The sequence below is a fragment of the Kogia breviceps genome, chromosome 16 (genome assembly GCF_026419965.1).
Source record: "Kogia breviceps isolate mKogBre1 chromosome 16, mKogBre1 haplotype 1, whole genome shotgun sequence".
In the NCBI taxonomy this organism is placed as follows: Eukaryota; Metazoa; Chordata; class Mammalia; order Artiodactyla; family Physeteridae; genus Kogia; species Kogia breviceps.
Window position 1 is genome coordinate 13337436 of NC_081325.1, and position 16274 is coordinate 13353709.

Here is a 16274-nt window from a genome sequence, read left to right on the forward strand (position 1 = left end):
TTTGAAAATTTGAATATGTGCATATCTCATGATCTAAAAACTCCTCTATAAGTGTGCTAGAGCAGTGGTTCTCAAACTTTGGTGTGTATTCGAGTTAGCTGGAGAACTAATAAAGATTGCAGAGGTAGCAAGCTGGATAAAGAATGGGGCTGAACTTTATATTTTTATGAAGTTCTCCAGGTGATTCTGTTACTATGGAAGTTTGAGGACCACTGCCCTAAAGCAAGGGCCAGCAAATTACAGCCTGGACACCAAATCTGGCTGCAGCCTGTTTTTGTAAAAGAAGATGCGTTAGAACACAGCAGTGGAAATGTGTAGTTGCAAGGGAGATGGGGTGACCTGTAAAGCTGAAAATATTTACTCTCTAGTCTTTGCAGAAAAGTTAGCAAAGTCCAGAGGAACACTCTGTACTCTGAGACATTTGTAAGGATGTTCACCTTGGCAATGTTTGTTATAGTGAGATTTTGAAAAGGCTTCAATATACTGAAATAGAGGAATACATAAATTAGGATATATACATCGAATGGAATACTATACAGCAGATAAAATTACTAGATCTTTATGTATTAACATGGATAGAATAAAAAAAAAACAAATAGAAGAATGCCACATACAGCATGATTTTTTTTTTTTTTTTTTTTGCTGTACGCGGGCCTCTCACTGTTGTGGCCTCTCCCGTTGCGGAGCACAGGCTCTGGACGTGCAGGCTCAGCAGCCATAACTCACGGGCCCAGCTGCTCCACAGCACATGGGATCCTCCTGGACCGGGGCACGAACCCGTGTCCCCTGCATCGGCAGGCGGGCTCTCAACCACTGCGCCACCAGGGAAGCCCAGCAGCATGATATTTTTTTATATGAATGTTTAGACACAATATATGTAGAAAGGTATTTTAAAATAAACTGGAATGGCATATACCAAATCCAAGATCATCTTGCCTCGACTCTATAAAGTATTTTCATTAAAAAAGCTGAGGTCAAAAAGTGACAAAAATCCAAAAGTTTGCAAATACTACAATATATTTTTTGCCACCTTGTCCTCTGTGGGTTTTGTTGTATTTAAAATTGAAGCCAGAAATACCCCAAACTATTGAACTATAGGGGAAAGTAACTGAACATTAATAATCCAATGCAATGGAATATAATGTAGCCCTTAAAAATGTACATGAAGAAAACATAAGAAATAATTGATTTAATTGTCCATGGTGAACATAGCAATAGAATACAAAATTGTCCATGAAGTAAGGTTACAAATACATATTTTTTTTTAAAAGTGCAGTCCTTTTTTTTAATTCCTTTTTTCCCCTTTTTGTTGTCTTATGTATTGAGTTGTTCCTTTTAATCAATATATATACATACCAAATATTTCTAAGAAGACAACAGTAGATGTGTTTAATTTAATACTTTTCTTCTCTTTTATCTTCCAAATAATATTAAATAAATACATATTACCTTAAAATGAAATGTGGTGATAGAGCTTGTGTGTGGCAGATGGAACTGACTGCACACCCAATGTCCATCTTCCCCTTCGTCCTACTACGCTGTTAAAACACTACAAATCTCAGCCTTCCTTGCAAACATGGGTGGCCAGGTGATAAAGTTCTAACCAATGAGATGTACAGGGAAACTGCTGGGTGCAGCTTGTTAAGAGGAAGCTGGCTTGACTGGCTTTCACCTTTCCCTTTTCCCTTATCCTACTTCTTTCCTTGAATGAGACTGTGAAGCAAGTGAGAAGTCATCTTGTGAGCATGGGGACAAAGGCACTCATTAAAGGATGGCAGAGTGGAAAGTCAGGAGGAGTCTGGATTCCTGAAGGCATTTATAGAGCCACAGCACCAACCCTAGACTGCATACCTTCCACCTTTCCTCTTACATGAGGAAAAGCTCCAAAATATCTTACTTGTTTAAGCCTTCCTGCTATATGCAGCCAAACATAACCCTTAACTGAGACATCTTGCTAAAATTAAAGTTTAACAAATTATACCACTGTAAGGCACTTTAAAGTTTATCTAATCATACTGCCTTCAGATGAGAAAAGTAATCTTCAGAAAGGTTGAAGGCTTGAAGCCAATCTGTATCTGAACAAGGACTAGAACCCCACTCTCATTCAAGTAAATACTTTTTTCTAAAACATTAAAATCAAGTCCACTTTAGTGGTCCAGTTTAAAAATAACTCATTGGCTGTATCATATTTCTTTTTCTACTGATACCATTGAAAGAAGTTAGGCAAGCACAGGTCAAAAACCAGTGTGCGTCCTCCTGCTGCTCGTAAGCAAAGCTGCACTTTGAAGTTACTCAGAATCAGTACTCAAACTAACTGACAGCAGTTTCTTAAGTATGCGGGTTCACGTTACTCCTCAAGACTAAGCAATCTACAACAAGGATAGAGAGTCAGTAAATTTACAAAGAGCATTTGAAGTCATACTCTGTCCCACAAAACAACTAATTTAGGCCCTTTTCTCTGATTATCAACCTAACAGAAAACCAAAATGTCTGTATTACACAAATGGTACATGTCTGAATCTCCCAAATATTGTTTCTGATATAAAGCATGAGACTATCTCTTTTGTCCTTGGAAAAGAGAGATTTCTTTCCTATACTGGATATAGGAGTTTTGGATCCCCAATGCTTTTTGCTCAGTAGTTGGCTACTTCTATCACCAACTTCCTGGTTAGATTCCTAATCCCTGCTCTTCAGACAAACGCCCCCTGGATTCCACTGTGTAAGAAAACCCAGGTACTCAGGGAATCTGCCCAGAGAATAGAGAGGACCAGCTCCTTAAGAGCCTGAACTTTCATTCTCTCTCCTTTCGGCTTAGTATGTGGCCCCAGTCTTGGTTCTTCCAACAGTTTTGGTCTTTACTGAAGAGAAATGTTAATTCTCTGCCTGCAGATCTACACCTCTTAGAGAAAGACATTTTCTTCAAGAATAACACAAATTCATCAAGGGAAATAAGTATATTTTTGTGAACATGAATAAATTACAGAGTCTGAGGTAGCAATGAGAAAACTGATTAAATGCTTCTTAGATATGCTACAGAGTCTTCTCCCATGTCACACCAGCACTTGTTGCTACCCTCCAGGAGGCTAGATACCCCGTTTCTTGAGCTATGACTGGGGGTAGGCTGTCAAGAAGCAGGACGCCAGAATATATTATATTCTGTAGGTAGAACTTGATATTTTATATTCTGTAGTTAGTAATAAAATTCTACCTACAGTTAAGAAACACTAAGCTTAAAACAGCCCTTGCAGCAATTTCTAAATACCACAAGATGGAGATATGACTCCATGGCAGAGGAAAAAACTTCACCACTTTTCCAACAACAAGAAAACACACGTTATTTTCCTGACTTTCCAACACACAGTCAAAAGGGTATTTCTGGGTTGTAAATAACAGACAGGTCTGCAAAAAGGTTAATTTCTCCCTCAATTCATTAACAAAAATACAAGATTTTTCTATGTCTTTCACTAAAGGTTTGCAGTTATTCAAAGAGCACTCTCCATAAATGCCCAGGACTTCTCTGAATACAGCAGGCAGCTTAGTGCTCTACCTACAGCTACTAAGAAACACATTATTTCTGATCAGCAGTATCAAAGGGTTGTTGGTATAGCAGAGTTAAATGGTAGAGGTTTGAGAGGGAGAGACTCTGACTCCACATTTCCAGACTGTGTGAAACTGAGTAAATCATTCAATCTCTTTAAGCTTAGAATCACATGTATTAAAATAACAATATAAAATTTTATGTCATGGGGTTTGTTGCAAGACTGAAATAATGTACATAAGTTAATTTGCATATTACATATGTTTAATCTAGGACAAGTTATTATAATTATTAGTGAAATATTAAGTCCTGCCAATTTAGCTGAGTATTGTGTTTTCATTTTCATGCAAAGTACCCTTGATTTATTTACAAGATTTCCATGTTTTTCTGAGTATTCTTGAAATAAAAATTCAGCAAGAGTTCAACATAAGTCATGCTTTGGGCCTCCTCTACATTAAAAAATAATATTAACAAATATTTGAATGAATGAAAAACAAATGAACGAATATTCTTTGTAAAGTAGAAAACATAAATTCATTTATCAGAGATTAAAATTACCTCTCAAAAGAAGAAAGATGTCACTAGGGCAACCAAAAGAATAAGTAGGTGAAGCAGCCCAGTGAGGTTACAGGGTAATTTTATGGGTTCTCAGTTATTAGATTTTATACATACTCTGTGTATGTGTGTGTGTATTCCAGAGGAACTAGAATGGAACTGTTTTAGATGGGTATGAGAGGTATTTCTGAGTTAAACAGGCTCTTTCAGGTTGTAAGGAATAGACACACTCAGGTTTCCCCCGAGCAGGACCACTGAGATCCTTTTATTTCCATTTTGTTTGTACCTGCAACAGAATCCCTGCCCAGCTTTTTACGGGAGATACCAAGCTGAAGGCCTTGGTTATAGGATTCTTTACATCACAGGAAAGCTCCACTGAACAAAATATTTTATTTGGACCTTGTCACAGTCTTTAAACTTTTGTTTGAAATCTGTCTGGCGAAAAATACACATAATTTCCTTCAATTATTCCTTTCGTTTAACCATCTTTTACTCACAACTGGCATCTGTTCATAGACACGAATAGAAGACAGTCTGTCTACAATAAAGCAAATATGAGCAACTGATGTTTTATCAATTTTAACTCAACTTATAAAACATATATATAGGTGTTTCTGTACCTGAAGGATTTCCACAGATTTTTTCCATTTTTTCTTTGAGAGAAACAATCTGCTTTTCTAGTTGGTCATTCAATTCAAGTTGTATCTCATAACGGGTTTTCCATTCACCACCTGAGTGAAGAGGTGGGGACGGTCAAGATCACCTCATCACCTCTCATTTATTCATTAAAAAAATTAATGGGGCTTCCCTGGTGGCGCAGTGGCTGAGAATCCGCCTGCCAATGCAGGGGACACGGGTTCGTGCCCCGGTCCGGGAAGATCCCACATGCCGCGGAGCGGCTGGGCCCGTGAGCCATGGCCGCTGAGCCTGTGCGTCCGGAGCCTGTGCTCCGCAACGGGAGAGGCCACAACAATGAGAGGCCCGCGTACCGCCAAAAAAAAAAAAAAAAAAAAAAAAAAAACATTAATTAGCTCAATCCTACTCCATTACTATACTGGACTTTATTAGTAACACAGATGCACTGGAGGGAACTCATGTCTAAGCATGCGTTCTCCGTTACACAGGATCTGTGCAGACACCAGACTCACCGATTCCCACCCAGCCAGCCTCACTGTCACTATTGTGATTCCTGGTCTTCTTACTCTCCACCCTCTTTTGTCTTTAGTTCCTCGTGTATCCTTATAAGGAATTCTATTAGAGGAAATATCAGGAACATGTTTCTTTCCTTGGAACTTGAAATATCCATATATTACAGCCTAAGGAGTACTAGCCTCCTGTCCAATGTCATATTCATTTTTCTCCTTTGCAAAAGAATTCTGAAGTCCATTCAACAACTACCAATTATGTGTTTGCTGTGTTAAAAGCACACAATACCTTACATATATAAACTAATTTAATCCTCATTTACAAAAACTTACCCATTTTACAGATGAGGAAAACAAGGTTCAGAGATGTCAAATAACAATATTAAGATGATAAATAAATGGGGAACTGGGGTTTCAACCAGTTTGTTCTGACTTGAAAATGTTTCCTCTTAACCACTGTGCTATGGTAACACTGTTTACCTTCGGCTACCTATTCAGGTATCTTCTCTTATCCGTAAGCAGTTTTCTTTCACTAAATCCCTTTGGCTACTGGGGCCAAAACATTTGCCTTCTTGCTCTGGAAGGAGGAGGAGGATGCAGCCTAGAATTAAACCCTCCTTTTCGGCTCCAAGGCCCAAAGCTAATTTTTTTTTTTTTTGAGTCTTGAAAGTCACACTTTGTAGAGAGAAAAAATAGCGTTTCTAAACTTTAAATGCTCTTTGCATTATGGGGCAACTTCTCCTACATAATAGCTGATGGAGGAGTCTAAGCAGAAAGACTTACTAGCTCACACCACTGCCAACCTCCTCAACCTTAACACAACCCTGCCCTCACTCTCATTTCTAATCAGATGTGGTCTACCAAAGAGAGGGGCAGGAACGCCCTTCCAAACCGAAGTCCAAAGTCATTAATCCAAATGCTTAACAAGTGGATCGAGGCCCACAAAATGAGATTGATAAAATTTTTGCTTTCTTTTCATATACCAGAACTGCCCCCCCCACCCCGCCAATTTGGTCAGCTTCCTGCTGTCAACTGTTTTCTTTTTCTGAAAAAGGACCACACTGAGTTTGACTTTCCCTGCCACACTTTGTTCTGTGATAAGCCAGTACTGATTTCACACTGAGGTTTATAATTTGTATAAAATTTTTGAAAAATAGTTTTTCATCTGTCTTTAAAATGCAATAATGTTTAAATTATGCTTTCAACTGGGAATAAGATTAGTAATTAAAATAGCAAGTTTCTGGAATAATTTTGACACTAAGGAATGTTCAGAGCCATCTAAAACCAGCCCAGGTAAGAGATGTGGTGCTCTCATTAGATGTTTACAATAAATGTGACCCTAAAAAAGATGATCCTAGACCTTGAGCACCACAGCAGCCAATCTATCAAGGCCTAAGATGTACTTAATTATCAAAATACAGATGGTGAGGATAAAAATTTAGCAGAAACATTTGTGTCTCTTGGGAGAAAAAAATACCCTCACAGTAACTCCATGAAACCACTGCTTTTGCAGTAATTCTAAAAACAAACAAAAACCAAGCACTGTACCTTTGAAGGGAAAAATTAAATTGCTTTGCAGTCTCAAAGAGGGATCTTGGCTAGAAACACTACAGTGAAAAGCAAAATCAAACCAAAAATTGAAAAATTCTAGAAATTTGATTCATGGTCAAAATTGACCTTAAAAGAAGAAGTTCATAAAGCAAGAGAATATTAGGTGGAGGCTTATCTTTCAGATATGGACATTTTTTCCCCAAAGAGAGATAGCACGTTAACAGAAACAAAACAAAGCCCAACTAAACAACAATGCCAAATAATAATTTTTAAATTGTTAAAAACACAGCTGAACTGATTGAAACTTGACCCTACATGGACATTTATGTTTGTGTTGTTCACTGTATTTATGATTGATGTATTTATTATGATGGAGTTACATTAACTTGAAAAGACTTTGTAAAATAAGAAAATGTTAACAAGGAAAGGAAAGAGCCTACTATGTGGCACTGTACGAGGCACTAGGGATTCAAAAATAAAATAGACACAATCCCTGCCATCAATCAGAATTAGGAGAAGTTGGGAGGGGTGGGGAGTACAAAAACATATAGCCAGAACATTTAAGAAATTTTTTGGTTAATTGGTTGTAATGGTACACAAAGAAAGATATCCAATCTGGAAGGTGGCAGAAGGGAATCAGAAATGGGGAGGTCAAGATTGAAGAGGGACAGAAAATGCTTCTTGGGGGAATGACACCTGTTCTAAGACAGAGAGGGTGAAAAAGAATATACAAACAGCAAGAATGCATGAACAAAAATACCAACATGTACAAAAAGGGGGCATGGTGCAAAGACTATCTCTTTGAGTAAAGTTGCCCCCCAGCAAATTTTCAGAAGACTCCATGAGGAAGAACATCGCCAAAGTAGGACTAGTGGGTTTAAGCCTTGTCTCCACCAGCTTATTTCTGTGATCCTGAGCAAGTTACATTTCCTGTGCCTCAATTTCTCAACTGTAAAATAAGGATAATTAAAGTTCCTACACTATAGGATATTGACAGGATTAGTTAAAACATGTGAAGTGCTTAAAGCAGTGCAGGGCACACAGAAATTGCTATAAAAGTTAGTTGTTTTTGTTGTTATTATCATTTTCATCATCATAAGAAATTTACTGTAAAATTGTTTCCCAAAAGGGTAGTACTACACTGCTATCAGTAATGTATAAAGTTCCTATTTCACTTATAAGAGAAATCTCTACTTCTTTTATAGGCAACAAATTTCTTTGACTTAAAAACAAGTTGGGTATTTTCCCATATTCACGAGTTGTCTCTATGTCCTACTCAAATTTATCTACTGGGAACTTAAGTGTTTTCTAACTGAATTGCAGAGGACATAGATGTGGTGAAAATATAGACCTTTTGTCCATCATTTTGGCTACGAATGTCTTTCCCAGATTACTGTTTGACTTCTCATATTGGTCTTTTTTCCTTTAAATCAAGGGAAGCTATTTTCTCTGAAGTCAAACCCAAACATGTTTTCCTCAGTGATTTATTGTTCTTTAAGAAAGGCCTTCTTTATCCATAAACAAATATATTCATCTATATTTTCTTGTTTCATTTTAAAATATTTAAATCTTTAAATTGTAAATATTTAATAATTTTAAATATTTAAATATTAAATCCATCTGGAAGGTTTTATTTTATTTTAGAGTAATTTGTATTTATTTGGCTGCCCTGGGTCATAGTTGCGGTATGCAAACTCTTAGCTGCGGGATGTGGGCTCTGGTTCTCTGACCAGGGATGGAAACCGGAGTCCCCTGCACTAGGAGCGTGGTGTCTTAGCCACTGGACCACCTGGGAAGTCCCCCCAGAAGTTCTGAGAATTAAGTATACAGTGAAGATCTAAAGGGATTATTTTTCTAAATATTATACCAATTTTCCAAATGGAATTTATTGAATAATTCATAATTTTAAAAGAAGCTCATGTTTTTTTCTTTTTCTTTTTTTTTTTTTTGGCAGTGCCATGCAGCATGCGGAAACCTAGTTCCCTGACCAGGGATCAAAGCCATGCCCCCTGCATTGGAAGCACGGAGTCTCAACCACTGGACGGCCAGGGAAGTCCCTCTTTTAGCTCTTTTAAAGCTCTGTGTGGTGACACAGATTCCAATAAAACATTACTGGTAATTGGCTCTTTGGTTCCAGTTCTCTGCCCAGAAGCCCTTTCCCAAACTTGGGCAGGCAGGCTAAAGTTGTTCTTTCTTGATGGTGGGAAGGGCAAGACAGTAATTAGAAAGTGATAGCTTCATGATTTTTATGGAATGTTTGTGTCCCTCTAAAATTCATATGTTGAAGTCCTAACCCCATATGACTTTAGTTGGAGGTGGGGTCTGTGAGAAAGTGACAAAAGTTAAATGAGATCATAAGGGTGGGGCCATAATCCAATAGGGCTGCTGCCCTTATAAAAAAAAGGAAGAGGCACCATAGCTTGTTCTGTCTGCCATGTGAGAACACAATGAGAAGGTGGTCATCTGCAAGGAAGGAAGTGGGTCCACACTAGAAACCAAATCAGCTGGCACGTTGATCTTGGACGTCCAGGATCTAGAACTATAAGAAAATAAATTTCTGTTGTTTAAGCCACACAGTCAATGGTACTTTGTTATGACAGCCCGAGCAAACTAAAACAATGATCATTTGGTACTTTCCTATTTCAATGTCTGGTGCAGTTTTTGTAATAATCTATTTCCCACAAGTCTCATAAATGAAAATGGTTTTCTCCTTTTTTTCATAGATAACTGAAAACAATTTTTTAATTAACTTAGTAACCTGGCCCTGAATTTCACAGTAGTACAGTGTTTTAATAAATTATAATCTCTTTCTGTTACAGGCTGAATTGTGTCTGCTTCCCCCCACAAATTCATATGCTGAAGTCCTATGCTCCCAGTACTCAGATGTGACTGTATTTAGAGATAGGACATTTAAAGAGCTCATTAAGGTTAAATGAGGTCATATCCTTAGCCCTAATCCAATATGACTGATTTCATTATAAGAAGAAATTAGGACACAAACAGGTACAGAGGGAAGACCACGTGAAGACACAGAAAGAAAGCCCTCAGAAGAAACCAACCCTGCGAACATCACACTCTTGGACTTGTAGTCTACACAATGGTGAGAAAATAAGTTTCTGTGGTTCAACTCAGCCTGTCTGTGGTACATTGCTAATGGAAGCTCTAGCAAACTAATACACTATCTATTGTTTTATTGATTTGTTTTCAGTTTTAATGATTATAGCTTTATTATATATTGTAGGAGTCCTATCAACCCCCCCAAATTTCTTATCAGTTATCCCTGTCTATTTATTCATCTAGTTAACTTTAGCGTCAGTTATTGAAGTTAAGAAAAAACAGCTCTGTGTTTTAATAAGAATTACATATCAATAAATTAATTTGAAAAGAATGAGCATATTTATAACACCCAATCCTCCTATATAGGAAAAGTCCATGTCCTCCTTTAAAAACCTCAAAAATAAATTTCCCAATTTCACTTCACTTTAGGGTTTCTCTCCAGTACAAAACCCTTTATGTTGAATAAGGTGAGAATTCCTTTTTTTTTTTTTAACATCTTTATTGGAGTATAATTGCTTTACAGTGGTGTGTTACTTTCTGTGAATCAGTTATACATACACATATATCCTCATATCTCTTCCCCCTTGTGTCTCCCTCACTCCAACCCTCCCTATTCCACCCCTCCAGGTGGCCACAAAGCACCAAGCTGACCTCCCTGTGCTATGTGGCTGCTTCCCACTAGCTATCTATTTTACATTTGGTAGTGTATATATGTTCATGCTACTCTCTCACTTTGTCCCAGCTTACCCTTCCCCCTCCCCGTATCCTCAAGTCCATTCTCTTGTAGGTCTGAGTCTTTATTCCCATATTGCTCCTAGGTTATTCATGACCTTTTTCTTTTTTTTTAAGATTCCATATATATGTGTTAGCATACAGTATTTGTTTTTCTCTTTGACTTACTTCACTCTGCATGACAGACTCTAGGTCCATCCACCTCACTACAAATAACTCAATTTCATTTCTTTTTATGACTGAGAAATATTCCATTGCATATATGTGCCATATCTTTATCCATTCATCTGTTGATGGACACTTAGGTTGCTCCCATGTCCTGGCTATCGTAAATAGAGCTGCAATGAACATTGTGGTACATGACTCTTTTTGAATTATGGTTTTCTCAGGGTATATGCCCAGGAGTGGGATTGCTGGGTCATATGGTAGTTCTATTTTTAGTATTTTAAGGAACCTCCAAACTGTTCTCCATAGTGGCTATATCAATTTACATTCCCACCAACAGTGCAAGAGGGTTCCCTTTTCTCCACACCCTCTCCAGCATTTATTGTTTGTAGATTTTTTGATCATGGCCATTCTGAACGGTGTGAGATATCTCATTGTAGTTTTGATTTGCATTTCTCTAATGATTAATGATGTTGAGCATTCTTTCATGTGTTTCTTGGCAATCTCTACATCTTCTTAGGAGAAATGCCTGTGTAGGTCTTCTGCCCATTTTTGGATTGGGTTGTTGGTTTTCTTGATATTGAGATGCATGAGCTGCTTGTAAATTTTGGAGATTAATCCTTTGTCATTTGCAAATACTATCTCCCATTATGAGGGTTGTCTTTTGGTCTTGTTTATGGTTTCCTTTGCTGTGCAAAGGCTTTTAAGTTTCATTAGGTCCCATTTGTTTATTTTTGTTTTTCTTTCTATTTCTCTAGGAAGTGGGCCAAAAAGGATCTTGCTGTGATTGATGTCATAGAGTGTTCTGCCTATGTTTTCCTCTAAGAGTTTGATAGTGTGTGGCCTTCCATTTAGGTCTTTAATCCATTTTGAGTTTATTTTTGTGTATTGTGTTAGGGAGTGTTCTAATTTCATTCTTTTACATGTAGTTGTCCAGTTTTCCCAGCACCACTTATTGAAGAGGCTGTCTTTTCTCCACTGTATATTCTTGCCTCCTTTATCAAAGATAAGGTGACCATATGTGCATGGGTTTAATCTCTGGGCTTTCTATCCTGTTCCATTGATCTATATTTCTGGTTCTGTGCCAGTTCCATACTGTCTTGACTACTGTAGCTTTGTATTATTGCCTGAAGTCAGGGAGCCTGATTCCTCCAGCTCTGTTTTTCTTTCTCAAGATTGCTTTGGCTATTCGGGTTCTCCTGTGTTTCCATACATATTGTGAAATTTTTTGTTCTAGTTCTGTGAAAAATGCCAGTGGTAGCTTGATAGGGATTGCACTGAGTCTGTAGATTGCTTTGGGTAGTACAGTCATTTTCACAGTGTTGATTCTTCCAATCCAAGAACATGGTATGTCTCTCTATCTATCTGTATCACCTTTAATTTCTTTCATCAGTGTCTTATAATTTTCTGCATACAGGTCTTTTGTCTCCTTAGGTAGGTTTATTCCTAGGTATTTTATTCTTTTTGATGCAGTGGTAAATGGGAGTGTTTCCTTAATTTCTCTTCCAGATTTTTCAGCATTAGTGTATAGGAATTCAAGATATTTCTGTGCATTAATTTTGTATCCTGCTACTTTACCAAATTCATTGATTACCTCTAATAGTTTTCTGGTAGCATCCTTAGGATTCTCTATGTATAGTATCAAGTCATCTACAAACAGTGACAGTTTACTTCTCCTTTTCTGATTTGGACTCCTTTTACTTCTTTTTCTTCTCTGACTGCTGCGGCTAAAACTTCCAAAACTATGTTGAATAACTGGTGAGAGTGGGCAACCTTGTCTTGTTCCTGATCTTAGTGGAAATGGTTTCAGTTTTTCACCATTGAGGACAATGTTGGCTATAGGTTTGTCATATATGGCCTTTATTATGTTGAGATAAGTTCCCTCTATGTCTACTGTCTGGAGGGTTTTTATCATAAATGGGTGTTGAATTTTGTTGAAAGCTTTCTCTGCATCTATTGAGATGATCATATGGTTTTTCCCCTTCAGTTTATTAATATGGTGTATCACATTGATTATTTTGCGTATATTGAAGTATCCTTGCATTCCTGGGATAAACCCCACTTGATCATGGCGTATAATCCTTTTAATGTGCTGTTGGATTCTGTTTGCTAGTCTTTTGTTGAGGATGTTTGCATCTATGTTCATCAGTGATACTGGCCTGTAGTTTTCTTTCTTTGTGACATCTTTGTCTGGTTTGGGTATCAGGGTGATGGTGGCCTCGTAGAATGAGTTTGGGAGTCTTCCTCCCTCTGATATATTTTGAAAGACTTTGAGAAGAAAAGCTGTTAGCTCTTCTCTAAATGTTTGATAGAATTCGCCTGTGAAGCACCATCTGGTCCTGGGCTTTTGTTTGTTGGAAGATTTTTAATCACAGTTTCAATTTCAGTGCGTGTGATTCGTCTGTTCATATTTTCTATTTCTTCCTGGTTCAGTCTCAGAAGGTTGTGCATTTCTAAGAATTTGTCCATTTCTTCCAGGTTGTCCATTTTATTGGCATAGAGTTGCTTGTAGTAATTGCTCATGATCCTTTGTATTTCTGCAGTGTCAGTTGTTACTTCTCCTTTTTCATTTCTAGCTCTACTGATTTGAGTCTTCTCCCTTTTTTTCTTGATGAGTCTGGCTAATGGTTTATCAATTTTGTTTATCTTCTCAAAGAACCAGCTTTTAGTTTTATTGATCTTTGCTATTATTTCCTTCATTTCTTTTTCATTTATTTCTAATCTGATCTTTATGATTTCTTTCCTTCTTCTAACTTTGGGGTTTTTTTGTTCCTCTTTCTCTAATTGCTTTAGGTGTAAGGTTAGGTTGTTTATTTGAGATGTTTCTTGTTTCTTAAGGTAGTATTGTATTGCTATAAACCTCCCTCTTAGAACTGCTTTTGCTGCATCCCATAAGTTTTGGGTAGTCGTGTTTTCATTATCTGAGTCTAGGTATTTTTTCATTTCCTCTTTGATTTCTTCAGTGACCTCTTGGTTATGAAGTACTGTATTGTTTAGCCTCCATGTGTTTGTATTTTTTACAGATTTTTTTCTGTAATTGACATCTAGTCTCATAGCATTGTGGTCAGAAAAGATACTTGATACGATTTCACTTTTCTTAAATTACCAAGACTTGATTTGTGACCCTGGAGAATGTTCCACGAGAACTTGAGAAGAATGTGTATTCTGTTATATTTGGATGGAGTGTCCTATAAATATCAATTAAGTCCATCTCATTTAATGTATCATTTAAAACTTGTTTCCTTATTTATTTTCATTTTGGATGATCTGTCCATTGGTGAAAGTGGAGTGTTAAAGTCCCCTACTATGATTGTGTTATTGTTGATTTACCCTTTTATGGCTGTTAGCATTTGCCTTATGTATTGAGGTGCGCCTATGTTGGGTGCATAAATATTTACAATTGTTATATCTTCTTCTTGGATTGATGCCTTGATCATTATGTAGTGTCCTTCTTTGTCTCTTGTAATAGTCTTTGTTTTAAAGTCTATTTTGTCTGATACGAGAATTGCTACTCCAGCTTTCTTTTGATTTCCATTTGCATGGAATACCTTTTTCCATCCCCTCACTTTCAGTCTGTATGTGTCCCTAGGTCTGAAGTGGGTCTCTTTTAGACAGCATATATACAGGTCTTGTCTTTGTATCCATTCAGCCAGTCTACGTCTTTTGGTTGGAGCATTTAATCCATTTACATTTAAGGTAATTACTGATATGTTCCTATTACCATTTTCTTAACTGTTTTGGGTTTGTTATTGTAGGTCTTTTCCTTCTCTTGTGTTTCCTGCTTAGAGAAGTTCCTTTAGCATTTGTTGTAAAGCTGGTTTGGTGGTGCTGAATTCTCTTAGCTTTTGCTTGCCTGTAAAGGTTTTAATTTCTCCATTGAATCTGAATGAGATCCTTGCTGGGTAGAGTAATCTTGGTTGTAGGTTTTTCCCCTTCATCACTTTAAATATGTCCTGCCACTCCCTTCTGGCTGGCAGAGTTTCTGCTGAAAGATCAGCTGTTAACCTTATGGGGATTCCCTTGTGTGTTATTTGTTGTTTTTCCCTTGCTGCTTTTAATATTTTTTCTTTGTATTTAATTTTTGATAGTTTGATTAATATGTGTCTTGGTGTGTTTCTCCTTGTATTTATCCTGTATGGGACTCTCTGTGCTTCCTGGACTTGATTAACTATTTCCTTTACCATATTAGGGAAGTTTTCAACTATAATCTCTTCAAATATTTTCTCAGTCCCTTTCTCTCTTCTTCTTCTGGAACCCCTATAATTCGAAATGTTGGCACGTTTAATGTTGTCCCAGAGGTCTCTGAGACTGTCCTCAATTCTTTTCATTCTTTCTTTATTCTGCTCTGAAGTAGTTATTTCCACTATTCTATCTTCCAGGTCACTTATCCGTTCTTTTGCCTTATTCTGCTATTGATCCGTTCTAGAAAATTTTTTTTTTTTTTTTTTTTTTTTTGCGGCACGCAGGCCTCTCACTGCTGTGGCCTCTCCTGTTGTGGAGCACAGGCTCCAGATGCGCAGGTTCAGAGGCCATGGCTCACGGGCCCAGCTGCTCCACGGCATGTGGGATCTTCCCAGTCCAGGGCACGATCCCGTGTCCCCTGCATTGGCAGGTGGACTGTCAACCACTGCGCCACCAAGGAAGCCCCCTTCTAGAGAATTTTTAATTTCATTTATTGTGTTTGCTCTTTAGTTCTTCTAGGTCCTTGTTAAACGTTTCTTGTATTTTCTCCATTCTATTTCTAAGATTTTGGATCATCTTTACTATCATTATCCTGAATTCTTTTTCAGGTAGATGGCCTATTTCCTCTTCAGTTATTAGGTCTGGTGGGTTTTTACCTTGCTCCTTCATCTGCTGTGTGTTTTTCTGTTTTCTCATTTTGCTTAACTTACTGTGTTTGGGGTCTCCTTTTCACAGGTTGCAGGTTCATAGTTCCCGTTGTTATTGGTGTCTGCTCCAAGTGGCTAAGGTTGGTTCAGTGGGTTGTGTAGGCTTCCTGTTGGAGGGGACTAGTGCCTGTGTTCTGGTGGATGAGGCTGGATCTTGTCTTTCTGGTGGGCAGATCCACGTCTGGTGGTGTCTTGGGGTGTCTGTGGCCTAATTATGATTTTAGGCAGTGTCTCTGCTAATGGGTGGGGTTTTGTTCCTTTCTTGCTGGTTGTTTGGCATAGGGTGTCCAGCACTGTAGCTTGCTGGTCGTTGAGTGGAGCTGAGTCTTGGTGTTGAGATGGAGATCTCTGGGAGATTTTCGCCCTTAGATATTATGTGGAACTGGGAGGTATCTGGTGGACCAATGTCCTCAACTTGGTTCTCCCACCTCAGAGGCATAGCCGTGACGTCTGGCTGGAGCACCAAGAGCCTGTCATCCACAAGCCTCAGAATAAAAGGGAAGAAAAAAAAAGAAAGAAAGAAAGAAGAAGATAAAATAAAATAAATTTTTAAAGTTATTAAAATAAAAAATAATTATTAAAAAAAATTTTAAAGTAATTTAAAAAAAAGAAGAGAGCAATCAAACCAAAAAACAAATCCAC

General features: G+C 37.7%; 1 protein-coding gene across 1 annotated transcript in view; it reads right to left on the bottom strand.

The window, feature by feature from the left end:
* Positions 1-16274, bottom strand: part of CCDC169 (coiled-coil domain containing 169) — a 43787-nt gene that overhangs the window by 20667 nt on the left and 6846 nt on the right. The window contains 2 exon segments of the mRNA XM_067016897.1: positions 4591-4631; positions 4714-4824. Coding sequence (XP_066872998.1) covers positions 4591-4631; positions 4714-4824 — 152 coding nt within the window.